Here is a 27,666-nt window from a genome sequence, read left to right on the forward strand (position 1 = left end):
CCATGCATATATATATACTTCTTATAAACCATCATCACCAATGAACAGACCACTTATTTACAGCACAATGCATGGGTCCTCATACAGCACATTGGTCGAGCTCAAGCTGCAGGGAAAAAAGACAATGCATACATTTGAATGATGAATGTACACAAGAAAATCATATTCTGTCTACAAATATTTATCCAACAGAACAGCATGATGATTATGTACAGTAAACACAGATTGCAGATTACTTATTCAATATGAATATATTCATTATAATTCATATAACATATATTTTTTTCTCCTAGTGGGCAAAACTAGTCTTTCATGGGTTCTAAGCCAAAATTTTCTAAAATAAGATAAATGTAAGTATTTATTTTTTAATGCCCTGAACAATTAAGGGGTGCTGTTTTTCAAATATAGAACACCTTGGCCATAGGTTAAATAAAGCTAGCAGAGAGAATCTGAAGTCACAGCTTCTCATATCCACATGTCATCAGGGAGACTCAGTCTGAAGGAGGAAGGAGATACAAACACCATTGTGGCTATAGGGATGTAAAGGCAAAACAATATGATTAGAAGGAGATGAAATACTTTACAAAACCCAGTTTAATGGGATAACAGAGAAGCTCTTGGGTAAGAAGTTTCTTCCCCATGCCACTTTTTGGTTTCATGTCCCCTAGCTTAATCACAAATAAGGGGGAATGATTACAGTCAAAGTAACAGTAAGGAGGCAGGGGAGAAGGGCACTTCCAGGTCACATACCCAAATTCCAGCACAGCAAAAAAACAAAGTATACTTTAGCCACCACTAAACAAGGGAGCCCTTGCAAAAACTTGAAGATTTTCTGTCACTTTCCTCTGCCTTCGTAAGTATGTAGGGCTGAATAGTTAACTTCCACTGCCTTACTCACTTCTAGTAATTGGGCTACTTATTTGGCTTTACGGACACTGGAAGACACTTTTCAAACTTTATTTAGCTACATTACTAAATTTTTGTGAAATGTATTTTTCCGTGTATTTATTGGTTGTTTGTTTCATTCTTATTTTTTTCTGTACTTTGCTTACAGAAAACAACATGTAAGCACTAATTCTCTGCAAATGAATGCAGACATGAGCATATATGTATTACGGAATGTATTCACAAGAACAGAACCTGGCAGAATTTTATTTCATAAAACATTATGAAAATTAAAACCTTTGGCATATTGGACATATGAGATGAAAAACATATATGCCTTCTCCTTCATGCTAGGCGTACCTGTCCAGATCAAGGTCACAGAAGTTTCACTGCCTCCTTCTGAGCTTACTTCCCTAGCACACAAGCAGATACGTGGGAGGAAAGAGGGGTGAGTCAGTTTGACTCAGATTTTTTTTGTGATTTTATGTCACTATTGCAGCTGGAAAGAAGACTTTCATGGCTCATCAGAAGTTCCTTCGTGTCAAATGACAAGCTGTTTGGGAGAAGCTAGCTGTGTATTTTACTAATCGATTCTTAGCAGACTGAAATTTTCCATAACCACCAAATCTAGCAGAGTCTGACATAATTTCTGACTCTCAGTGCTGTCTATGCTGGCGCTGACTCCTTAGCTCAGAGACCACCCTGAACACCCTATAGCCTACACAAAATTTTCTCTCCTTGGAGAGACATTTTAAACTCAAGATTTCTAGGGATGTCAGCTACCACTAGCATTAATTCTGACAGCTCCGGATATCCATATCATTCAGGTAAATGTCTTCTGTAAGCATTGCTATGTTCTGAACAGAAGAACCAGTTATTCATCATGTTTTGGTGCTTTACTGCCTCAGGGCTGCTTGCATGGCATTACTGCTTTAACTTCCAAAAGCACGTTTTATCTGAAAGATGCATTTTAGCTTTTTAGTTTTTAAACAAACTAAATGAACAACTTTAAAACTAATCTTTCTCTTGAATGTTGTACATAGAATAAATTATTTTGGGGGTGAGACTTTTAATAATAGTATTCAACCAGGGAAATGTATAACAAATGTGAGGACAGAAAAAAGAGCATGCTAGATGAGAGAATCCAGAAACAAGTTAAATATTTAAAACTAAAATTCTCATTGTATAAATAAAACATTACATGATTAAACAGAAAATATCTGTTTACTTTTTACTCATTGAGCTCTATTTGAGAAAACTTGATGCTCTGAAATCCTGATGCACAAATCTCTGTATGTTCATGTGTTTTAAGCCCAGGCCATAAATCAGAACCGTGCAGTCTACTCCCCCCCTCCCCCACCCCGCCTTTTCTTCCCCTCGCTCCTGAAGGTATGGGAAAGAGGATCAAAAGAATGCAACTCCCACGGGTTGAGATAAGAACAGTTTAGTAACTAAGGTATAACACAAATCACTACTGCTACCACCAATAATAATAATAATGATAAGGGAAATAAGAAGGGAAGAAAATATAATACCACCCGCTGATACCTAGCCTGACCCAGTAGTGCCAGCCCTTCTGGGGAACTCTCAGTTACATCCTGGGCATGACATGCTGTGGTATGGAATACCCCTTTGGCTAGTTTAGGTCAGGTGTCCTGTCTCTGCTTCCTCCCAGCTTCCCCTCCTCCCTGGCAGAGCATGAGACTCAGAAAGTCCTTAATCAAACTAAACATTTGAGCAGTAACTAAAAACATCGGTTTTATCAGCACTGTTCCCAGGCTGAAAGTCAAAAACACAGCACTGCACCAGCTACTCAGAAGGACAAAAAATGACTGCTACTGCTGAACCCAGGACATCATGGCAGTGGACTACAACCACCTAGTAAAATCCATAGTTGCAAGATCAAATCTCCCTTGTAATAGTCAGATGAAGGCAGAGAGAATCCAGTGAGTAGAGTGGATAGAATTTTATCTCCCCAGACCATTATGGGCTTAAAAGTAAAGCTTAAAAAAACAATCAAAAGCAAAGATATAAAGAAAATTAAGAATCCTTTCTGAGAAGGCAGAAATATATATATACCCACAGAAAAGGTATGCCAGCAGAAAATAGGGATTTGTTGTTGAAAACATTACTTGAGCATTTTACAGAGATAGAAAATATCTCAAATGATATAATAGACTGTAAATCAAGGCAGTTACTATATTTTAACGTTTCTAAGAATGAACATTTTGTTACAAAATTTGAAAGTGACAATAAATTAAAAATTCCACCCCATAACATTTTTCAGTCATTTAAAAAGTCCCATTCCTAAGCTTTCCAGCTTACATATTTCCTTAAGAACACCCAGCCAGAAAGTTAGAGATCAGCATATATATAACTTATTTAGAATTGAGAAAAAAAAAATGCATAGAACAAACTCAGCATAATGGACAGATTCAGAGAAATCATAGCTAAGGCTAGACTTCAAAGGTATGCAAGTACATAAGGCAGAAAAGCCACAATGTGGTACTCAGACATCAGTAATATTTACAGTGATAGTCTGTAGTTAACAAAGGACAAGAAGCCATTTGAGAACCAATGTAGCCAGGTTAGAGGAACTAATATATTTAATTTAATTTAGTTTGTGTTTCAGCTTTTTGCATTTTCTCTCTTCTTGTTAATACTTAAGAAATGACTGCGTAAAAAAGCAGAGTCATCCACAGATAATCTGCTAATGGGTAGGATGCCATTAAGCTCAATCTCTGATGTAGTTATTAATGTGGATCTCAAGAAGGCATTGAACAACGACTTACTTGGAAAACTGATTCTACGTTACAAAATTTATGATAGATGGGCCTTGTTTTCTCTGAACAGTAGATACATTTTTCCTTTGCCATAATACAATACACTTCCCCCCTCCCAAAAAAAAAAAAAAAAGAAAAACCAAACCCCAAAACCTATACACGAAGAAAAATCATCTGTCAAAAGAATACCTGAAGAAGGATTTGTATAAAGGAAATGTTCCAAGCCTCAAGGAGATGATGGCACAACATTACTTTAACTCACCTTTATCTGCCAATGAAATAATGAACACATAAATGAATGAACAATGATAAAGTTACTGCAGACCCAGGAAGGATCCTATTTTAACCTCAGATTGAAATATTCTTTATTTAATTTTCTTCCTGGGAGAAAAATCATACTTCTTATGCCAAAATCCCATATAAATCTATTGTAGAACTGCAGTACAATGGAGTTAAAATTTAGGTATGTTTATTCTAATTTACTTTTCACTGAAATCCCTCCCTAGAATAAACCTGTGAACACCTAGGAGACTGTCAAAATAGCATACAAGTTACCCTGCTCAGGGCTTTAGTCTAACTGGAAGGCAGTGTGCAGCCCATGAACATTACAGGAGATGCCCTGAGTTCTCAGTGTCCAAGTGGGCATATTAAGAACTTTGGGTCAACTGCTGAGGTGAGTAGCTGGAGAGAGGAGGCCTTCAACACCAGAGCGGGGGCAAGCTCAGCGTCCAGGAGCCTCAACTCAGAGCGACAAGAGCCACCGAGGCGCGCTAGCCCTGACTGGTTAAAAACTTGCCCCACGGAGCGCGAGCGATCAGGAGCGCGGCGAACAGAGCAGGCAAACAGAGCAGGTCGAGGCAGTTTGCGCGGCAGTTTGCGCAGGCAGGCGAGCTGGATGGTGAGCACTCGTTGCATGACCAGGACCCACTCTGGAAGCTGTGCTCTGGCTGCCCCAGTGGTGGTCAGCGTAGGCACCCAAACAGAGCCGATGAGAGGGGAGGCTGCAGTGCAGACTTTGGGGTGTAGAGAGTGCCTGCACTGGTCTGGTGAGGGAAAGGTACACAATGGGCAGGGCTGCACTCGGTGCTCCCTGGTGGAGGTCCTCCTGCAGCAGGTGGCTGCGCTACAGGAAGCTATTAATAGGCTACAAGATGTCAGGGAAGCTGAGAGGAAGTAAGAATGCTTGCTCCAGGCCCAAACTGTGCAAGGGGCTCAAGCTTCCCCTCTACCTTATGAAGGAAAGAAGGAGGTCGTTGACCCAGGAAGCTGGGAATTAGTGACAAAAAAAAAAAAAAAAAGGAGGAAAAGGACCATTAAAAGCAAGGGACCTCCTCCTAAATCTGCTGTCCCCGCACAGAACCACTTTGCTGTCCTGCAGGGGGCTCATGAGGAAACACCCTCACACCAGAAACAGCTGGCTGGCGCACTGGTAAAGAAGATCCCTACTGGTGCTGCCAGGAAAACGTGGCGGGTCGTAGTGGTAGGGGACTCTACTATGAAAGGGACAGAAGCACTCATCTGTCAGCCTGATCTGGTCTCAAGGGAGGTGTGTTGCCTACCAGGGGCACAGATCAGGGATGTGGCAGAGAGGCTGCCTGCTCTGGTAAGCCCCATGGACTATTATCCACTTCTAGTGATACATGTGGGTGCTAGGGATATAGACAGTAGTAGCCTGGAGAACATAAAGAAGGACTACAGAGCCGTGGGAGAGGTGGTTAAGGGCTCTGGAGCTCACACAGTCTTTTCGTCAACTCTCCAGGATACAGGGGAGGACCTAAAAAAAGCTAGGAGCATTAGCCAGGTTAATAAATGGTTAAAAGGGTGGTGTCATAGTCAGGGGGTTGGGTGTCTTGAACACGGGACCCAAGTTGTAGGCCAGGTCTAGTGGGGGCTGGTGGACCTAGTGCAAGCAGTTTTGGTAGGAGGCTTGCCAGGCTGGTCAAGGAGGCTTTAAACTAGATGTGTTGGGGGAGGGGGGCATCATTCCATCCCAACACACCCAGTCAGTTGCCAGCACCTATAATAAATGCTCGGAGAAATGTAGATACATTCCAGCCTCTCCAGCCAATGAGCCGGCTTCATTTGGAGCTCGGCTCAGATGACTCCATACAAACGCCCATAGCATGGGGAACAAACAAGAGGAATTAGAGATGTGTGCTTGTCTACAGCGGTATGATATAATAGGCATCACAGAAACATGGTGGGATTGCTCTTATGACTGGAGTGTTGGGATGGAAGGTTACAGGCTTTTAGAAAAGACAGGGCTGGCAGGCGGGAAGGGGAGTTGCTCTTTATGTTAGGGATAGGCTGAAGAGCATGGAACTCTGCGGACAAGTGATCAGTCAACAGAGAGTTTGTGGGTCAGGACAGGTGATCAGTTAACAGAGAGTTTGTGGTTAAAGGGAGAATAGTGGTGGGAGACATTACTGTGGGGATCTGTTACAGACTGCCTGATCAAGGAGAACCTGCGGATGAAGCACTCTATAGACAGATAGGAACAGCCTCACACTCACAGGCCCTCGTTCTCATGGGAGACTTCAACCACCCTGATATCTGTTGTAATGACGGTACAGACTGGCACAAGCAATCCAGGAGGTTCCTCAACTGTGTGGAAGATAATTTCCTTCTGCAAGTAATAGAGGAGCCAACAAGGAAAGGTGCCATGCTTGACCTCGTGCTCACCAACAGGGAAGGGCTCGTTGGAAATGTGATGCTCCAGGGCAGCCTTGGATGCAGTGATCACGAGATGGGCAAATTAAAGATCCTCAGGACAGTGACAAGAGTGTGCAGCAAGCTCACTGTCCTGGACTTCAAAAGAGCAGACTTTGACCTCTTCAGGAACCTGCTTAGTAAGGTTCCATGGGATATAGCCCTAGAGGGCAGGGAGGGCCAAGACTCTTGGTTGATATTCAAGGATCACGTGCTACAAGCTCAGGAGTCTTGCATGCCAACTAGAAGGAAGTGCAGGAGGAGGGCCAGGAGACCTCCTTGGATGGATAAGGAGCTCCTGAGGAAAATTCAAATGAAAAAAAGAAGCTTATAAAATATGGAAGCAAGGACAGGTGGCCTGGGAAGAGTACAGGGATGTTGTCTGGGAAGATAGGGACCAGGTTAGGAAAGCCAGGGCCCAGTTAGAATTAAACCTGGCTAGGGATGTTAAGGATAACAGGAAGGGATTCTACAGGTACGTAGCAAATAAAAAACAGAGTAGGGACAACGTAACCCCCCTCAGGAAGCTCTTGGGAGAGCTAGCTACACAGGATTTGGAGAAGGCTGAGGTTCTGAATGACTTCTTTACCTCGGTCTTCACTAGCAAAGGCTCTGACCACACCACCCAAGTCTTGGAAGGCAGATACAGGGACTGTGAGAATGAAGAACTTGGGCCCACTGTAGGAGAGGAACTGGTTCGAGACCATCTTAAACACCTGAACACACAAAAGTCCATGGGTGTGGAGACAGTGTTCTCACAGGAGAATGGATAATTGGTACATAAACTGAATAATCCTGAAAGATACAGCAAGGCCGTAAGAGGCCCGAGGAAGCTTAAGCAAGCAAGATAAGAAGAAGCTGTAATTCACTGAGTTAAGGAGAACTGTGGACTGTTGGCAGCTTTCAAGGTCAAGTTCTCACACCTGTGCTTAAACAATTATGCGTTAGTCACTAAGGATCTTCAAGACATGCATCCAATCATAATATGCCAAATCACTGTAAGTGCCTGTAAGAAATGGTATATAAGGAGTTAAAGCTTTGCAATAAATTGGCATTCACTGATCACATTGATCGTTCCTGTGTTGTCAGTGACTCCCACGTCGACACATGGGTCCTGATGAAATCCATCTGCGGGTCCTGAAGGATCTAGCAAATGAAATTGCTAAGCCACTGGCCATCATATTTCAAAATTCATGGCAGTCATGTAAAGCTCCCAACTACTGGAAAAAGGGAAATATAACCCCCATTTTCAAGAAGGGAAAAATGGATGACCTGGAGATTACAGATCAGTCAGTCTCACCTCTGTGCATGGAAAATCTTGGAGCAGATTCTCCTGGAAGGCATGCTAAGCACATGAAAATTAACAAGGTGCTTGATGACAGCCAGCATGGCTTCACTAAGGGGAAATCATGCCTGACCAAATTCGTGGTCTTCTATGATGGGGCTACAGAACTGACCGGAAGGGGTAGAGGAATTTATGTCATCTGCCTGGACTTGTGCAAAGCGTTCGACACTGTCCCACACAGCATCCTTGTCTCTAAATTGGAGAGACATCAATTTGATGGATGGACCACTTGGTGGATAAAGAACTGGCTGGATGGCCACACACAAAGAGTTGTGGTCAATGGCTCAATGTCCAACTGGAGACCTGTAACGAGTGGTGTCCCTCAGGGATTGGTGTTGGGACCGGTCTTGTTCAGTATCTTTGTCGCTGACATGGACAGTGGGATTGAGTGCGCCCTCAGCAAGTTTGCCGATGACACCAAGCTGTGTGTTTCGGTTGATACGCTGGAGGGAAGGAATGCCATCCAGAGGGACCTTGGCACGCTTGTGAGGTGGCCTGATGCCAACCTCATAGAGTTTAACCATGCCAACTGCAAGGTCCTACATCTGGTTTGGGGCAATCCCAGGCACAGGTACAGGTTGGGCAGAGAAGAGATTCAGAGCAGCCCTGAGGAGAAGGACTTGCGGTGCTGGTCGATGAGAAAATGAACATGAGCCGGCTTCAGTGTGCGCTTGCAGCCCAGAAAGCCAACCATATCCTGGGCTGCATCAAAAGGAGCGTGATCAGCAGGTCAAAGGAGGTGATCCTGCCCCTTCACTCTGTTCTTGTGAGACCTCACTTGGAGCATTGTGTGCAGTTCTGGTGTCCTCAACATAAAAAGGACATGGAACTGTTGGAACAAGTCCAGAGGAGGGCCATGAGGATGATCAGAGGACTGGAGCACTTCCCCTATGAAGATAGGCTGAGAAAGTTGGGGCTGTTCAGCCTGGAGAAGAGAAGGCTATGTGGAGACTTCCAGTATCTGAAGGGGGCCTACAAGGATGCTGGGGAGGGACTCTTCATTAGGGACTACAGTGATAGGACAAGGGGTAACGGGTTAAAACTTAAACAGGGGAAATTTAGATTGCATATAAGGAGGAAATTCTTTCTGTTAAGGTGATGAGGCACTGGACTAGGTTGCCCAGTGAGGTTGTGAATGCTCCATCCCTGGCAGTGTTCAAGACCAGGTTGGACAAGGCTTTGGGTGATATGGTTTAGTGTGAGCTGTTCCTGCCCATGGCAGAGGGGTTGGAACTTGATGACCTTAAGGTCCTTTCCAACCCCAACTATTCCACGATTCTATGAAATGAAATCTGCAAAATCGTGTATGCTAAACACTGAGCTAACACATTGCAAAACAGTCAAGAGTAATGGGACAACTAAACATAACAGAGGGTAGGGGCCAGCTTCATCATCTTGCAGGGAACAGCCTGTATAATAACTAATCTCTGGAGTCATTCTGGCTCAGTCTCTGGTACAAGGATGCTTTGATGCAGGTGAAATAGGAGAAAAGGAGAAAGCCCTCCATCTGCTGTATTTGCATTTCTTGGAGAAAGAAAAGATACTGAAAATGTCTGGTACCAGAGATGTAAAACTGGAGTTCTGCACCACAAAATCCATTCACCAGAGGACTTTAGAACAGAAAAAGGGAAGCACTGTTCACATGGTTTAATCACCCTCTTCAATGCTTACACTCTAAAAGCCTGTAGGGTTTAAGCCTGACACTGTGTTATTTAGGCATATACTGGCTTACCTGGTTTTTGGCACTTGCAGCAATCAAGGTTTAAGCACATCTATGCATGCCCTAGTGGGTACCAGTGTGACTGTAAGATGTTCTCAAAGAAAATTAATAAAACTTCAGACACGGCAGAAAGAATGGGATTATTTTTTTATTTTTTTTTAATTTTATGATTCTGAATACAGGTTGTGAAAGCAGAAGCTAAAATGCTTAGCTTTGGGTATTCAGCTGCTGGACCTTACTTGGTATTTCTCCGTTAGATGCATCTGACATAGGAAAAGTATCCACTAATTCCTTGACCATCCAGCACACAAGTCTCAACTGAATGACTTTGAGTGGCCATATGTTATTTTGTAGACTGACCCTGAAAAGAGCCAAACAAAAAGAGCCATATCAAGCAGCAGAAACTCCTGCAGCCTTGATGGGATGTAACCAAAGCTCACCACATGTGCAGAAACAGTACCATTACTTGAACTGCTAGCATGAGCAATTCCCCTATGTATCTTTGGCACATTATAACTCACCACAAAAACATAATCTTACATAAGCTACAGGCTGAGCAGAGAATAGATTCAGAGCAGCCCTACGGAGAATGACTTGGGGGTGTTGGTTGACAAGAAACTGAACATGAGCTGCCTTCAGTGTGCGCTCGCAGCCCAGAAAGCCAACCGTATCCTGGGCTGCATCAAAAGGAGTGTGATCAGCAGATCAAAGGAGGTGATCCTGCCCCTCTGCTCTGCTCTCGTGCACTCTGAGCACTATGTGTAGTTCTGGTGTCCTCAACATATAAAGGACATGGAACTGTTGGAACAAGTCCAGAGGAGGCCATGAGGATGATCAGGGGACTGGAGCACCTCCCGTATGAAGACAGGCTGAGAAAGTTGGGGCTGTTCAGCCTGGAGAAGGGAAGGCTGCGTGGAGACCTCATAGCAGCCTTCCAGTATCTTAAGGGGGCCTACAAGGATGCTGGGGAGGGACTTTTCATCAGGAGCTGTAGTGACAGGACAAGGGGTAATGGATTTCAGCTTAAACAGGGGAAGCTCAGGTTAGATATAAGGAAGAAGTTTTCTACTGTGAGGGTGGTGAGGCACTGGAATGGGTTGCCCAGGGAAGTTGTGAATGCTCTGTCCCTGGCAGTGTTTAAGGCCAGGTTGGACAGAGCCTTGGGTGGCATGGTTAAGTGTGAGTTGTCCCTCCCCATGGCAGGGGGGTTGGAACTAGGTGATCTTAAGGTCCTTTCTGACACTAACTATTGTATGATTCTATGATTCTATAAGTAATAAAATATTGCTAGCAATCAATTCCATGAAGAAAATTATCCTGATGATGCTGGGGTTTGTATTCAAACCCTGGAGTAAGCTGTCCTTGTTTGCTGTGACATTCCCATTTAGTTTGTCCCTTTGCCCTAATCTGTCACAGCTTACAGAGGCTGTCACTTTTCCTTTGATAGTATCTTTGCATGTGATCTCTTATGACTGTGTTTGGGCCATTACAGATGTTCTACAGTATAGAGTCCTGCTGGATTTTTGCTGAGCTATTTTTTATCCTCACTGATGGAATAACAATTTACCATTTGTCCACACATCTTTGCTTTGCAAAAGCATTTCCCAAATTATTCTGGATAACACTTTTCTATCTGAATATTACCACATATCTATGCATTTATAAAAAAAAAAAAAATCATTTTACTTCAGACAGGACACACAGGACTGAGGGTATTATTTTAACTTCCCAGACAGAAGCTCCTGAAATGAAAACTCATTTTTATGAGTTTGTAGTTTGCCTTTTCTATATAGTTTTACATAATGTTTAAAGCTGTCTTTCTGAGCAAGATTACATATTGTCAGGTTTGACATGACAGAATAGATGAACTAGTTTGACCTGCAAAAAACCTGTGAGTCAGACTATATCATTTAGCAATATTGCATTTAAGAGGGAAACTAACACTTATTCCCAAAGCATTATTCTACCAGTTATTATATCTGTAGAACAGAGAAACATTGGAAAGATTTTTTTGTTCATTGAATTTTCCCATGCACTATTTCAGATGGCCTATTAAATTCCTTGTTTGCTCTTATATATCCACAGCACCGCAAAGCTTGTACTATTGGCCTTAGTCCAAACATCGTATCAGCAAACTCTTGGCATTCCCATGAATTACCAGTTATCTGAAACTCTACTAGGAACCTTAGTTCTGTCAACTTTTACCTGGTCAGATAGGAAGGACTTAGCCTTCCCTAAGGCAGTTGCTCACATGGATGTGTGGCAATACCTTGTGTTGTTGTGACCTCTGCTGGAGAAAAGAACAAAGCACATGGATTAAAAAAAAAAAAAAAAAACAGCAACAAAAAAAAAACCCCACACACACAAAAAAAGAAAAAAACAAAGCAAAAAAAAAAAAAACCACAACTACAAAAAAAAGAACCTGGTGTCCTGGGTTCAGCAGTCGTTTTTCTCCTTCTTAGTAGCTGGTGCAGCGCTGTAGTTTTGACTTTCGCCCTGGGAACAGCACTGATAATACCGATATTTTTAATTGGTGCTCAGTGATGTTTAGTCTGACCAAGGACTTTCTGAGTCTCACGCTCTGCAAGGGAGGAGGAGGGGAAGCTGGGAGGAAGCAGAGACAGGACACTGCTTCAGCCGCTGCCGGCTCCTCGGGCTGCTCCTCCTCGGTTCCCAGCAGCCTCACGAAGACGGAGGTGAGGACGAGGGCCAGGTCAGTGAAGAGCAGCCGGATGGCCAGCTACAAGCCCACGGCCACATCCGTCCTGCCCTGCTGCTGGAGCCCACCCATATTACAAGTCATTGCCATAAAGTACAGCGAGACAAGAACCTTAGCCCAAGCCCCACAATTGATAAACACTAACACAGCAAATACCAGCTCTAAGTAAGTTACAACATTCTGAAACTGTGAGACCAAAAGGAACAACTTTGACAGGCAATAAATCGGCATTGTGACGAGTGACTATTAGTCTGGTCAGATCTGTCATTTTCTCAAACCCTTCTTGCACCACACTGGGCGCCAAAATGAACAGTCATGGTTTAACCCCAGACAGACAGCTTGTACACTCACTCCCCCTTCTTGCCCTCCCCCTACTCCCGGAGGGACAGAGAGGCAAATCGAAAAGAAATGCAACTCCCACGGGTTGAGATAAGAACAGTTTAGTAACTAAGGTATAACACAAATCACTACTGCTACCACCAATAATAATAATGATAAGGGAAATTACGAGGGAAGAGAATATAACACCTCACCACCAGCCAACTGATAACTCACCCCACCTCACCTTACCGAGCACCAAACCATACCTCGCAGTCAACTAGCCCTTCTGGGTAACTCTCAGTTACATCCTGGGCATGACGTGCTGTGGTATGGAATACCTCTTTGGCTAGTTTGGGGCAGGAGTCCTGTCTCTGCTTCCTCCCAGCTTACCCTCCTCCCTGGCAGAGCATGAGACTTAGAAAGTCCTTGGTCAGGGTAAACATTACTTTGCAACAGCTAAAAACATTGGTGTTATCAGCACTGTTCCCAGGCTGAAAGTCAAAACACAGCTACCAAGCACCTGCTACCAAGAAGGAGAAAAATGGCTGCTACTGCTAAACCCAGGACAGTGATAAAGGTTGTACAGAAAGGAATTTGACTTGAAATTTGATAATGCAGTATTATTGTAATAGTTTGAAAATTACCTTTACCGAGTAAACAGTATGTTTTATTAAAGGTGAACTTAGTATTGAACATTAAAATGTACAAGATTACATTCTGTCTGCTAAATCAGTATTATGTTATCAATGAGGTGTCAAGCAATTAAGCTGAACTAAGCTAGGAAGCTTTGAAAGCACAGCTTCATGAAGTACAGTAATGAAAAACCTTTACTTAGAGGTACCAAAGAATAAATATCACATTTTCCGTCACAGCAGTCTGATGCTGATCACAGGGTATGAACAACACCTTGTCTTGTTATTGTTATCCATGTTGGCTATTAGATGCTCATTACTGCATATACAGATGCATCCTGAGAACACATTTATTGTTGAAAATCAATACAGCATACAGATCTAACCAAAACTGCCCCAGAATATTTTTATCTGGTGGATTTCTTGCTGTGTCTCTCTCCCATTCATGATGTAAAGTAATCCCACAAAATTAAATACTAAGCCTGCTAATAATGGTAAAGTCTTTAATACCACAGGAAATATTTAGACCTAACAGAACAAGGAACCCTTATAAAGATCTGTGCATGTAGCTATACCTCCTTCTACATTTCAGGAAAACAGACTGCATCAAAACCAGTTTACAACTCGAATTTATTATAACACCCCTTGAAAAACACAGATCACCAAGCAATAAAGCATCTTTAAAAACTGTTTCTTAGCTTATTCTATACACAATCTTTTTCCTAAGGAATAACCACTGTTTTCATATTACGAAATGTTAAGGAACTTTGAGCTACAACCTCTGTGAAAATCAGTTTCTCATGATGGATCAATCCCAGCTTGTAGGAACAGGTTATCTTAAAAGCATGGAAGAACAAGAGAAATGGGGCCCATGCTTAACTGACAGTATTTCTGACTAAAAACATATGCATCTTAAAAATTAATCATGTTAGAAGATTTCAAATTAATAGTTTGAATTACTGTACTTTTCCCGCATGTCTGAAATCCACAGATTAGAAATCTTATCTGAGAAAGATGAAACCATTTACACTGAACTTCACTTATCTCTAAGTTCAAGACTGTCTGCACCCCACATGCAGACATGCCTCCGCCTCCAGTCTGAACATATTTGTCCTCTCCCTTAGTAACAACGTTTCTAGTGTGTGTGAAAAGCCCCTCCCTTGTAGCTATTGCAATCCACTTACTTCCTGATCTGATTATCAGTGCTCAGTGCATACAGAGAACAGCTACCATGGTACTCACTAAAAGTCTGATTGGTTGAATATCCTATCTCCAGCTGATAGCAGGTGCTCATGGAAGCAGTACAAGAGTCAAGGCAAAGTGCACTTTCCCTTGGTTTATCCCCCTAGGTTCTGGCAATTCAGTCAAAGACTGCCTGAGCTGAAAATTATGTCTGGATTGCTGTGTTTTATGGAGATACATGGTCTATACTGGTGGCTTTTGAAAGCCTTTTTCACAGTTTAATTATGCAATTAAAGTTCCAGAATTTAATTATATGGAGGTTGTTTTGTGATGTCTCAGACTTTCATACTGAGATATGGCTATTTTTTCTACTGTACGAAATGGACCTCTACACAAGGTATCTGTATTTCCACAAAACCTATCAGACTAAAGACCTCTTCTACCCTGGACTCTATAGAGGTCAATACAAATACGCAATCATAAATTCACAGAGCAGATTATACAGCATGTATTCTTATGCAGTACAAAGTGTCCCTGTGTCATAACACAATCCTGTAAATATCTGGGGGAAATTGTTGCATAACTGTCTTGTATCTATTCCTCAAATATGTTTTGCTGCACATGAGATATTTCTTCACCACTTTTATTCTTCAAACTTAGTTTTAGTCTTTCAGAATGTACTAAAACTATTACTAGGTAAAAGTTGTCCTGTGATAGGAGTTAATTTTTTTTCACATCAACAGGCAAGAAAATTGCCTTTCTTTCACATTTTAAATACTTTCCCAAAGACTTCAGGCACAGTCATTCAGCTTTTGAAAAGATCCTACTTTTCTCATGTACAATCTGAAATCTTTGGGTAAGCATATCTCACCTGCAGAAGACAAGAAATATGCAGTGTTTGAGCATAACGGACTCTCAGACACTTTATATGGAGCTATGTTTCCAAGTAAAAGATCTTAAGGACACGCTTTCAGGCTTTTAAGAAAATAATTGACTGAATACAAAATGTTATTCATTCTTCTAATAAATAACTTCCAATAAATACCCTTAAGTTTAGTAACCTATTGACACAGACAACACATTTTTGCAATGCTTTCAAATGCAGGAAGACATTAGCAATGTTTCCTTGTGAAGCATCCCATCCTGCAAAAAATGAAGCCCATGAAGCATGGGCATGCACATAAAGATTTACAACAAACACAGGCAGGGCTTTGGGCTTGCAAGTGTGTTTGCATTTACAACTGCTCTTCTATCCTTAAGCATCCTTCATCATATCACAGTGTTCTTCGAGCTCTTTATCTGTAGTTGGGAGGGCCCCTAGGCATTCCTGGCTGCACGCCTGGGAAGCGTGCATTTCCAGGTGGACAGCCTGGCATTCCATATCCCCTGGGGGCTGGTGGCCTTGTGACGGCTAGGGATGGGGGAGGAAGGTTTCCTCCTCTGCTCTGTGGGAGATAGTGGCCATTCAGGTCAGGGCCTTGATGCTGGGGTGCCTGAGAGGAGCTGGCTTCTTGTGGCTGTCCCGTCTTCTTCGCTTCATTGCCAACTTGTCCTTTTTTGTTGTCTGCAATGTGTTTGAGAACAGGATTAAAATATGAACATGCAAAACAGAAATTCCCAAGGAGGCAAATCCTGCAGTCCACCCCAGCCTGTGGTGGAAAGTCGTGGTCCTCCCCTGCCAACAGCCTGAAAACAGGGTAATGCACCTTCACAATCTTTGATCCTATTTTCCCTCCAGTCCTTTTTGACTCGTGAAAGAGAAACAGCCTGTGAGAATATTCAGGACAGACTGAAATCTGCCTGACCACGCTAGGCTTTCTAATGACAATTGCTACCATACTTAGTTCTCACTACCCCTTCTCCCACTGAACATGGGAGAGTGGATAAACGCTATCCTGAGCAGCCCTGGATCAATGAAATACAAGAGGGAGGCACAAGGACCCACCTGATTTGTGATGGGTAAGAGGGACCAATGACATTCAGACCAGGTTTTAACTGTTGGTTGGCGGCGGGTTTTTTTCCAGGCTGTGATGTTGTTACTCATAGCTCTGCTACAGGATTTTTTCCTTAGGCATTGCCTGGTATGGAATAATGTTATAGTGTTTCTTAAACGAACCAAAGAAAGCAAGATGGACTGGATCTTGAGCTAATAATTGTGATTCAATATTATGAATACCTTTCAGGAGACTATGGCAAAGGAAGCAGTCATGGCAGTGAAGCAGAATATGGCCTGGCATACATGAATTTCTGAGTTCGAAACAGTCCTTACCTTGGTTTGAGGTGGATTCATCTTGTTTGCCTCCTGTTTGCTGTGGTGGTTCTGTTTCAAATGGATTTTCATCTTGTTCGTTTGATTTTTGTGCCTTTTGTTTATTTCTTCTTTTATTTTCTTCTGCTTGCTAGTGATGGGGAGAGAGAAAGGGCATCTTTCAGTGATCTGAACAGCCTCTCTGATATTTAGTAAAACAAAAAATCAGTAATTCTATAATCCTTACACTTTGTAGCTTCTTTTTAAGTTCCAAGTTTGCTTCCTTGTAGGATTTGGATGTAGCGTTGAGATAATAAATACTCAGGCTAAATTTAAAACAAAATAATTCCTTTTTAGGCAATGTTTTAAATATAAAGACTCTTGCAACATTCCTATAGCAACAACTACAGTTGTGCTAATATAAAGCCAGTATCTTTTCCTCATTTATCATGCCTAATTAGTACTAGTATTTTGACAATAAGCAATATGCTTCCCCACAGAATGAAGAAAGCAGGGGGAAAAAACATTGAAAAAAAAAATTACCATCTTCCAATACCTACATTCCATTTTATAGTAGCTAAGGAAGGTCTATCATAAAGCTATTCCTGATTATGCCCTGTATTTTTCTTCTTTTTTTTTTTTTTTGAGGTTTTCTGTATTTATTTTTATTATCTATGCCTGTGACCATTTCAGGAAAGGAAAAGTACTCAAAAAAAAAAAAAAAAATCAGTCGGAATTGACCATGTGTTTCAGAGGACAGCCTGGATTCTTTGTTTTTCTAGCTATGGTTATAGTAGAATATGTTGTTAAGTGAACCTTTGCAAAAGTTAATCTCAGAATTTCATTTTGCTTATGCAAAATCCTTCTTCACTTTCTGTTGTATTCTGTAATCTTCTCTATATTTATTGGCAGTTCGGCAATGAAGGTTTAAATCCCAGCTCATCTCTACATAGAATTGATTTTTAGATCAACAGTATGCTAAATAATCCTATATATGTATACAGAGTTTTAAAATGCCTTTAAAAGCAGGACTTACTACTGTCTCTAAGAAAGGCTATTCCCGAGTCATTATTCTTTGCTAGGTACCAAGTGACTTACAAAAAAATCTCTCCTGGCCCTATTTCATAAAGTCTCCAACACTCTGTCTCATACCCCTGCCCCAACAGCACAGAGGACATTGTTTATCAAAGAAAGACCAAGGCACTGAACAACGGACACATTGAACATTACTGAGAAATAACTCTGCTTCATGCTGAATGATCATGTTTCTATTGAACTTGTTAAGGATTTAAGATGTGCTATTCTGCCTGCTGGGCAAGCTGATCAAAGTCACAGAACTTCAGATCCCCCATAGGCTTTTGCATTTTAATATCTTTTCCATTATTGTAGTAACAACAGCATTTTTGAACAGCAATAATAAAAACAAAAGAAAGCCACTGAACACAAAAGAGAGATTACCCTTTGTGTAAAGGCACATTAATTATGATCAAATAAAAGGCTCATGAATTTTTCAAGTCCCTCACCACAGGGCAATCAGCACTGTATTTGATTAGATATTCAGGCAGTGAAGATCCAGAGTTGAAAAAAAAAGCAAGCTTTGAGTTAATATTCCATACGTACACCATCAGCAATATAAAAGGTAGGACGAGTCCAGGGTTAGAGGCATAACCAAACACCTTCCCAAACCAGGAAGGGAAGTCATGCTCCAAAGTTTCTGATATGACTTCAAACATTCTAGTCTTCCCACTATTAAATAGAAAATTTAACAACATGTCACATACAAATATGATGGCAAAGTCAATGCAGTAGTATGCATATATAGGTTAATCACACCACATCAAACCTGGGAAAGGGACAATAAACTAAATGTTAACATTATTTAAAACACTCTGAAAGGAATGTTATTTAAAGTAGCATCAATGATGTTATCATTGCTCTGACAAATGCAAGCAATTTTCTGTCTTATCAGAATTTTTGGCTTTTCATGTAATTCTTCATCTTAGGTGACTGTGACTACTGCAGGTGGCTAGACACAATCTCCCAGATATTTTGCATTGGCCAAAGTTAATGTGACAACACTTCTTTTCCTTTAGAAAGTGCACTGGGGATAATGTAGGTATCATTGTATTCACAACAGTAATGTATTATTCAAAGTTTTCATTGGAATCAGGATGTCTCTTTTACTATTCTTCTTGCCTTGCTTTCATAATACTTTGGTCAAACCAAAGACTAAAGTATTTTAAAATTTTAATTTCATATCTTGACTGTTGGGTGCTCATTATAGTTGCCTGTTATACTACCTCACAAGCAAAGGTGGTGAAAACAGCCCTGGACTTCCTGGGTAGTGTGCACAGAAGAAAATGTGGCAACATCTAAACTAGATTGAATACAAGGCACACATTTGCACAGGCAACGCCGGACTAAGTTTTTAGAAGGGACTAATGAACATGAAGGTCTTGAAGACTTCAGAACAAGAATCAGCTTCACAGTGGTAGTACAGACACATGAAATACTGTGTCAGTTGGAGAGAGTCACAACAGTCAAAGGCTGCACCACTATACATTTAGCACACCACCATGTGTTCTGGTATGCCACTCCCATGCATATGCAGACATTTCATGAAAGCCATGAGCTTCAAGCCAGCAGACCAGAGGTGTATAATAAGTTACTGCTCTCCTCCTAAAGAACAGTTTCTAGTGTAATGACATTTTTTTACATTACAACTATCTAAAATAAAGATTTGCTATTCTACACTTCAAATAAACTTTCTACACAGTTTTCTAGGATTCCAGCTTCAGGAATTATCCACAATGAGAAATGTGACACAATTAAGCAGTCTATCAGGTGCTAACACTTATTATAGAAGCTGCATCATTCGTTGTGATGTGATAAGGCAGTTCATTACAACAATAGCGAAAGACGGATTTAAAACACAAAAAACCTGAAAGGACCACAGTCAAAAGATGGTGGGATGGAGACAATGGTGTACACAGCAGGCAGTGTGGAGAGAAAGAGGATGAAAAGCAGCATGGCCATATAGAAGTTATTGGATCTGGAAGCCTTGAAGACCCTTTCTTGGGGGACATTGCAGCACATCACTGCCCAGCACTGAAGGTACATCGAAGTGTGGAGGCGGAACACGTTGATGGCTGGGAGACATGGAGCATAGAAAGATCCCATCCTACACAAAAAAAGGCAAATTAAAAAATGACCGCTTTGTTGTTGGACTCTCTTTTCCTAGATATGCCACCCAGTCACTATGTCAATGCACCTTGCAGCCATGTGCACCGTGCACTCAGAAATCAAGTTCATGAAACCATCATTGTTTTGGTTGTTTTTTTTTACTGATCATGTCTCTTCAGTCTTGCTTTAAGACAAACTGGAGACCTATGGAGCTAATTCTCCATATGAACTTTTTGTTTCAAATTTGCAAAGCCCTCTTTCTGTGCAAATTAAGTGATCACCTGATGAAATATTATCCACTCCTACTTTGCTCCTTCAATTCAAGTAGCATCTCAGTTGTGTTGTAAAAGAAAATCTAACAGCTTTGAAGCTAGGTATTACCAAAACAATTTTGTTTTTTCTTGTTTTTTCCTTGGTACGTATGGTTGCAATGTTATGGCACTGAAACAGTTACAACCATTTTATTTTATCACACCTTGTTTCTTGTGCCACGCTGACTGAAGGGCAATTACTTTCATTTGTCTGGCCAAAAGATACAGATCGTAAAATACTGGGAATCTACTTTTTCCTTAATCTACAGCCTCTTTCTTTGTTGCATTTCTGTGTCACTTCTTTGACATACACTCAAACTTTGGGCTTTATGGGAGTAAGAGTTTTGACCAAGCAGAAAGTCTGATACCAAAGTCATTTTAAAGGAGAAAAATTGAGCCATAGCAAGGGTTAACTTTGAGAAGCCAACAGTCCTTGAGGAGGATAATTCCTGAGGAAGACCGAGTATCTTGCATGACAACTATACACACAGGCATTCTTTACAACTCCTGTAAAGTCCAAAGCCAGGATGCAACATAGACCTCTTATCCTCTACAGCTAAGAACTAATACTGCAGCAGCAGCATTTTATACACATTCACATGCTTGCACAGATAAGAGTACATACATTTAAGAGTTTTTTCCACAGGACACATGGGAGAAGAGTGGTAAGGTATTCTGAAAGGCTGAAATTCAAAGCAAAACAGTACTGGCTAGGTGTTTGCTGTAGCTAGCTACCAGTACAAAATATTCATCTTTGCAGCTTTTTAGTGGTTGATTTTACTGGCTCACTGCAAAATCCTGATGCATCTGATCCAATAATCTTAGCTCAGAACTGGTTTTGAAGTGGTCCCGCTGATTGTAGTATACCATAGTTTGATATATACTACATTACACTTCCATCAAAGTAAAGTCATGGGACAGGACCAGCATTTCAGAAGAAACTTTCATAGATATAGCAGTCCTGAAGATGCAGCATGCTTTGCCACACCTACCAGATCATGCCTTGGTTAAAGATCAGTCCCAGCACATTTCCACTTATATCAAACTCAGAATATGATGGCTGAAAGAAATAATACAGATGCTTTCATTAGGCTTGAACTAAGACTTTTAAGATGATTTACAGTAGATTAAACCTGTTCAGCATACTGGCATTGTGATGTAAGGACTCTTGTTGCATCTTACCAGTGGATCATGAATCAAATTGATATGACTCAAGACCAGCAGGCAGACTTTAACACAGCTTGTGGTATTTTACTGGAAAAATTTTTGAGACATCTTTGGAGAAGGTACTAATGGAGAATTAAAAATACTTCTGAGTAGTAGGTAAATTGCAAAAACAAGTATTCATAAATGTGCCATTGGAGTGGTTAGTGGTGGTCAGTCTCTGTGCTCCCTGACACGGCACCAGCCATGAGGCTGCTGTGATTTAATTCTCATTTGAATTATAACAGTACCTTTCACATTTTAAGTTACACTGTTGAAGAATTCCTATTAAACATTGACTGATGTTGCCAGTCATTGTATTCCCTACTTAAAAATGATATCTTATTTCTTACTTGAGTATGTTTGTTTGATTCTAATTTTTACTTCAAATCAGCTATTGAGTGTTGTTATCACTTTGTGGAAGAAAGCACAGTATCGTGAATTTTTGTTTCCAGTATAGACACAACAGATAATTCTTTAGTCTTGTATTTCTGAACTATCCATCTGACCCTTTCATTTTGGCATTTCAAACATGTAATCATTTCCACATCTCTTCTTCTACCTTATTTACTAGTCTCTAATTCATGAACACTTCCACCTGCAAACACTGAATACACTGCATTTGTCCAGTGACTGAAATAATCACACACTTGTGAGTTTGTGCAGACATGAACCAGAACAAAACTTTCTTGTCAGAAATTGTAGCTGTAAAGTTTTGCTTTCCAACTAAATGTCTGCTTTGGGCATATTATTCATGTGGCTTTGCACTGTCACAATTCTGATTTAATCAGCTTTCTCAGAAAGTTTTGCTACACCATAGTTGGTGACTTACATGATCACCTCAGTAGGTAGACAAAAAGATCATGGATAATGTGTATCTACCAGTTATTAATTATGTGGATGACTGCTAGAGAAAGGAAGGTGCATGACATACAAAACCAACTATTAACTTATGGCTGAAGCAAGACAAAATTGTTCTATTAAAATCACCAGTTAAAATCACAATTTTGAATTATATTATGTTATATTGTTAGAGAGTCCCTACACTCCTCCTCTGTATTTTTGTATATGTACAGATATATATGTATATGTTTATAGCAAACTGCTATGTTTATGTTGCATCTATTTAAGAATCTACTTCTATATGAGGATAGATTAAATAGATTACTAGTATTCAACGGGAAATTTGTTGACTAAGGAGAACTGTATGGAAAGAATATAATAACTGGCATGGAGAGATGAATAGGATCATACATAATCAAATAATGTGTGACAGTTCTTCATAACATAGGGGCTAGCATTAACAAATAGTCTGAAATTTCTTTTTTAAACAAACAAAAAGAAGTGGTTTTCCACAAAAAGTGCAAGTTAATTTCTGGAATTCTTTGCCAAAGGACATTTTGGTTGTCAAAAGACTTAGGCTGAAAATTAATGGATAATAGGTATATCATGGCCACTAATCACAGAGATACAGGTAGATCTACTTCCCAGGGAAGATTTTAAGCTCAGATAATTCCAGAAATTTAACAATTTCCAGTTTTCATTTTCACTTCTGGGTGATGTTTCATTCAGCTTACTGGACCTGAGGACCTAACAGACCAAACCATTGAAGCCACTCTTGTAAAATGCCAAATAAAAATGTCAGTAATAAATTTGTTTCACCATCCCTTACAAGCAGACGTGTTGTTGACACTTTGAGAACAAAAATACATCATGGAAATAAGCATCCTCTTGTTGCTAGATAAACATGCCACAGCTTCCTTTAAGAGTGTTAAAGCCCTTGTGTGTGGGCTGTGAGTTTCACTCTCACTGCTTATCACCTCTATGCATGTTCTTTACTTTGTGTATGGATGAATGATGAGAAGGATGGTATCTGTGCAGCTTTTCATTCCAGGCTCTTAATTAAAGCTCTTTCCTTTTTAGGCTCTGTTCTATTGATTCAATTACTGTATTATATACTATTAACATCCCTAATGGTAACAAAAAACAAAGAGCAAAAAATTAAGTCTGAAGTGTTAATGGATGAGTGTATGTGTCTTCATCTGACAACTGGCACTTCCAGTTCAAGAAAAAAATGTCCTGTAGTTTACTGTATGATTCTCAACATTGGAAGATTCAGGCATTTCACAAAATTATCATTTCCTGAGAGGCTACTTTTAGTGAAAAAAGAAATTTGTACATGCGTGAATTAAAAATGTTGAGGAAAGGAAGACTAGAAGATGGCGGAACAACTACTTTGGCCACTCATGCAGATGGGTTTAAATGACCTAGCTCTTTCCCATACCGCTCAGTAAGTACTAACAGCTAAGAGGTGAAAAAACAGCTTCAGACTTTACGGTGTAGTTAAGTTAGCTGGCTATGTTAGCCTAACTCAGTTTGTAAAAGAGTGCAAGTCTCATTCCCAAGTGAAGAGCTCTGCGCCCACCTAAGGGACTTACTACCTTTATTCCAGGTACACTAATTCTAGCAAATATATATAAGATTTCTAGGACAAGTTCTGTCATAGCTTTCTCACAAACACTGTGCTAGAAGGCTGTATCCAAAATCCTGTAGAAATCAATGAGAGTGTATTCTGTCAAACAGGGAATAAGTCTTAAAATTGGAAATGTGTGAAAAATATGTACCCAGTATTCTTACATGATCCAATATAAAAAACCCCAACATTTCCTAAGGCTGAAGAATAAGACAAATATTAAGGCACAAGCAAATTCTGAGAAAAACTAACACAGTGTTGTTCAGGTGTTTTGAAGGTGATGTGTCTAGCCAGCTATTAATTCTGTAGGGTTGAAAGGAAAATGTAATTTACTATAAAAATGTGAAGTGATAATTAATGTAGCAAATCAGATACTTACAAATCCATACTCCAAGTCCCAGCACCAGCAGTAATTGAAAAACCTAACAAAAACAGCTCTCAAGAAATCGCCAATTAGAATTGTGATGTATGTTGTCATCGTGTCAGAGACAGTCAGCCGCACAAATTCCTGTTAGAGCAATATTTTGGTTTAAGCAATTAAATAATTACAATAATAATGAAATACTGGACTACATCCCTAATTGAGCTTACCCTGCTCCAACACAGAAAAGACCACTTCTGCTCTACATTAACCAATTATGAGAAATGCCAGGAGAAAAATTGCCCCTCGTTTGCTATAGGTATTCTTTGCTCTAATTTGTGCTCATATTATCAGATAAGACTTCCAGTGCATGATTAGACTGGGAAAGGCTTCCAGCCAAGATCGCTGCTATAATAGAAATCTGAGCTGATATGTTAAACTGCTTTTGATCTCTTTGACTGTGGGAAAATTTAATAAAAAAGGAGTGGCTTCTTTCTCAAGAAGCACAAACCTCTCAGTACACATGGAGAGGAAAGAAGAAAATCCTAATGGAAGTCTTCATTCCTCTACTTTTAGTAAATAAACTAAACCCTACTGTAACAAGTCTTATCCAATAGCCCAAAAGGCTCTTACTCTCCCTGTTATGAAATTAAGTAGAAAACTAGTGCAGTGATGAGCTCTTTGTGTTCTTAGTTTATTATTCAGCATCCCTGAAAAGAACAGAGGGGCTGTTTTTCCTCCCTGTCTGCTTCACGATAGTGATACAGTCAGTCAGGAAGTGAGATGACGAAGTGAACAACAGAAAATGTTGTGATTCAGTGGTGAATCCATTCTCATGCACAAAACAACAAGGTATGACCAAATAGAGGAAAGGGAGATGTTACAAAATTATTTTGAAATTACATTTTGCTTAATAAGTCAATAATAATATCTATTCAACTGAATCAAATAAAATGACTGAGCAGATTTACAATCAATCGCTATTGTTCTTTTGCATTTTGTTACTTGGCTATCGATAGAGATGCCTTCTCAAAAGTACATTGCTGTAACAGCTGTCTTGCATGTATTTCCTTGTTGAGCTACTCGATTTTTTTATAGACATTTTTAATAGGTCTGTAGCGGTCACAAAGAGATAGTGCCTTATCAGAGTTCTAATGAGGATTACCACATTTAGTAGGGGTTGTGAGAAATCCAGGTTTTCAAAATTGCTAAACATGTTTTGCAACACAAATATGGGGTAAGGAAGAAGATAAATGAAAAGAATAGTGAAAAGGAGGGGGGAAAAATGTTTTAAATGCTGTTAACTATCAGGAGAAATAATTTTTAACTAGACAGGCTCCAAAGAAACTCAAAATATTTTTTTCACTACTTTTTGGCTCAGGAAAAAGTCCCACATTGTGCTTTTCCTCACATTTTTCCCACCTTAACACCAGTTACTAGCAGAAATAAAGAGGGTTTATATATCATACCTTGTAACAAACAATGACCTATTTTCAAATATGAGATCAAAGCTGTTAAATTACCTGTCCTACCATTGTTTCCCAGCACGGCCCTCTGGGGACATCTGCAGGGTCCACCTGTATTGGAGGAGCAGTTGAATTTTCTGGAATAGTACCATTGTACAGACTAGCTTCCCATATTGTCATGTTATACTTGACTATCTTTTCTTCTTCCAACTAAGAAAGAAGTGGGGAAAAAAAATACATCATGAACTTGTTACCAACTCACAACTTTTTCTATTCCAAAACTCCCATTATTAACTGAGGCAAGGACACGGTTTACAGCAGAGAAAGAAAAGAACATCTTTCACTGATACGTCTGTGACTGTCTGGAAATCCTCATCCTTGCCCATCTACATATTAAAATCAGCAAAGGGAAATAAATGGCTTGCCTTGAGATTGATTTCATCCATTAAGGCAATAATGAAAGTGTAGAGATTGCCAAGAAAAAGAGCAAAGATTCGTCCCAGCTGCCATCTGAGAGCTATTCGAGGGTGGTAGTTTTCCAGAGAACTGATTACATCAAATAAAGTTGGACAGAACATTCCTAAAAGTGACATAACCATGTTCACCTAAGAGGGGAAAAAAAAGAAAAAAAAATAAAGAAAAAGGTTTACGCAGAAATGTTAGGCAAGCTCTTTTGTCATTATTGACTTGGGTGTATTGCATATTTCCATTACTACCTTTTACTCAATGAAAAACAAAATCCACCCTGGGAGTCACAAGATGTTTTCAGAAAGGAAGAAAAAGTTGGAAAGTTAGTTGTTACCTTCTGCAGATGGATATGTGAGGGGGTTTTTTTTTAATTTTTCATTTCACTTCAAAAAGTCATATGTTAGTCGTTCTGACTAGAAGGTACATTTCAAACAAAATTCTGCTATCAGAGAACTTAATAAAATCTGCTTCAGGTACTGTTTCATGCTGCATCTCTACCACATCTTCCCAATAGACTTAGATATCCCACAAAAAGCATTCTTACAGAAATACTGCACTACATAGTATTTATCTGAGATCTCCGCAAAAGTTAATTGTAGATGTCACAAATCATGGAATCATAAAATATCTCAAGTTGGAAGGGACTCATAAGCATCAAGTCCAGCTCCCCACTCCTCTCAGCAATGCCTAAAACTAAACCATCCAACTAAGATCATCATTTAGAGGGTCCTTGAACTCTGACAGGCTTGGTGTCACAACCACTTCTGGGAGCTTGTTCCAGTGACCAAACACCCTCTTGGTGAAGAATCTTTTCCTAATGTCCAAGATGAACTTCCTCTGATGCAGCATCATTCCATTTCCTCATGTCCTATTGCTGGTCACCAAAGAGAGGAGATCAGCACCTATTCCTCCACTGCACAACCTTGAGGAAATTGTAGACTGCCATGAGATCACCCCTCAGCTTTCTCTTCTCCAAGCTGAACAAGCCAAGTGACCTCAGCCATTCTTCATCAGTCTGGCCTCAGAACATTTCACAATCTTGGTCACCCTCCTCTGAACATGCTTTTAACAGTCTGATTTCCTCAAATTGAAGAGCCCCAAACTGCACACAGTGCATGAGGTGAGGCTGCACCAGGGCAGTGCAGAGTGGGACAATCACCTCTCTAGATCTCTGGCCGGATGCACTCCAGGACACGGTTGGCCCTATTGGCTGCCAGGGAACATTGTTGGCTCATGTTCAACTTGCCATGAAGACAAACCACCAGGTCTCTTTCCATAAGGCTGCCCTCCATCCTCTTGTTCCCCAGTGTGCATGTATCACCAGGGTTACCCTATTCCAGTTGGAAAGTGCTGCATTTGCTTTTGTTAAATTTCATACAGTTGGTGATTGCCCAGCTCTCTATCTCAGACCTTATGTCCTCACTACATAAGCAAATTCAAATCAACCCTGCTTTTTTCTGCCTGATATTCTTAGAAACCTCTAATACGATTAACTCGTCTTCTTAGCAATAAGAAAATAGTGTAAGTTTACTGAAGGCAAACTGAGAAAAACAGATACCTAGCTTTTATAGAAAGTTTGAAATACAACATAGCTTATAAATTCTACAGATGAGTGAGGCACTCCAGTAACGTAACATTCCTAAGTGATTGCTGGAAA

At 40.4% G+C, this 27,666-nt stretch overlaps 1 protein-coding gene across 1 annotated transcript in view; it reads right to left on the minus strand.

Annotated features, from left to right (window-relative positions):
• Nucleotides 1-15,468: 15,468 nt before the first annotated feature.
• Nucleotides 15,469-27,666, minus strand: part of LOC133209592 (transmembrane channel-like protein 1) — a 56,989-nt gene continuing 44,791 nt past the window's right edge. The window contains exons 13-21 of the mRNA XM_061348291.1: nt 25,967-26,146; nt 25,599-25,751; nt 24,094-24,222; nt 21,031-21,098; nt 19,486-19,725; nt 18,165-18,290; nt 16,792-16,870; nt 16,566-16,695; nt 15,469-15,860 (exon numbers count right to left, since the gene is read on the minus strand). Coding sequence (XP_061204275.1) covers nt 15,592-15,860; nt 16,566-16,695; nt 16,792-16,870; nt 18,165-18,290; nt 19,486-19,725; nt 21,031-21,098; nt 24,094-24,222; nt 25,599-25,751; nt 25,967-26,146 — 1,374 coding nt within the window. The 3' untranslated portion in view covers nt 15,469-15,591. The remainder of the gene's footprint in view (nt 15,861-16,565; nt 16,696-16,791; nt 16,871-18,164; nt 18,291-19,485; nt 19,726-21,030; nt 21,099-24,093; nt 24,223-25,598; nt 25,752-25,966; nt 26,147-27,666) is intronic.

The sequence above is a fragment of the Neopsephotus bourkii genome, unplaced genomic scaffold, assembly GCF_033783945.1.
Source record: "Neopsephotus bourkii isolate Nb327-2 ecotype Australia unplaced genomic scaffold, CSIRO-AGI_Nbou_v1 NB_350, whole genome shotgun sequence".
Lineage (NCBI taxonomy): Eukaryota > Metazoa > Chordata > Aves > Psittaciformes > Psittacidae > Neopsephotus > Neopsephotus bourkii.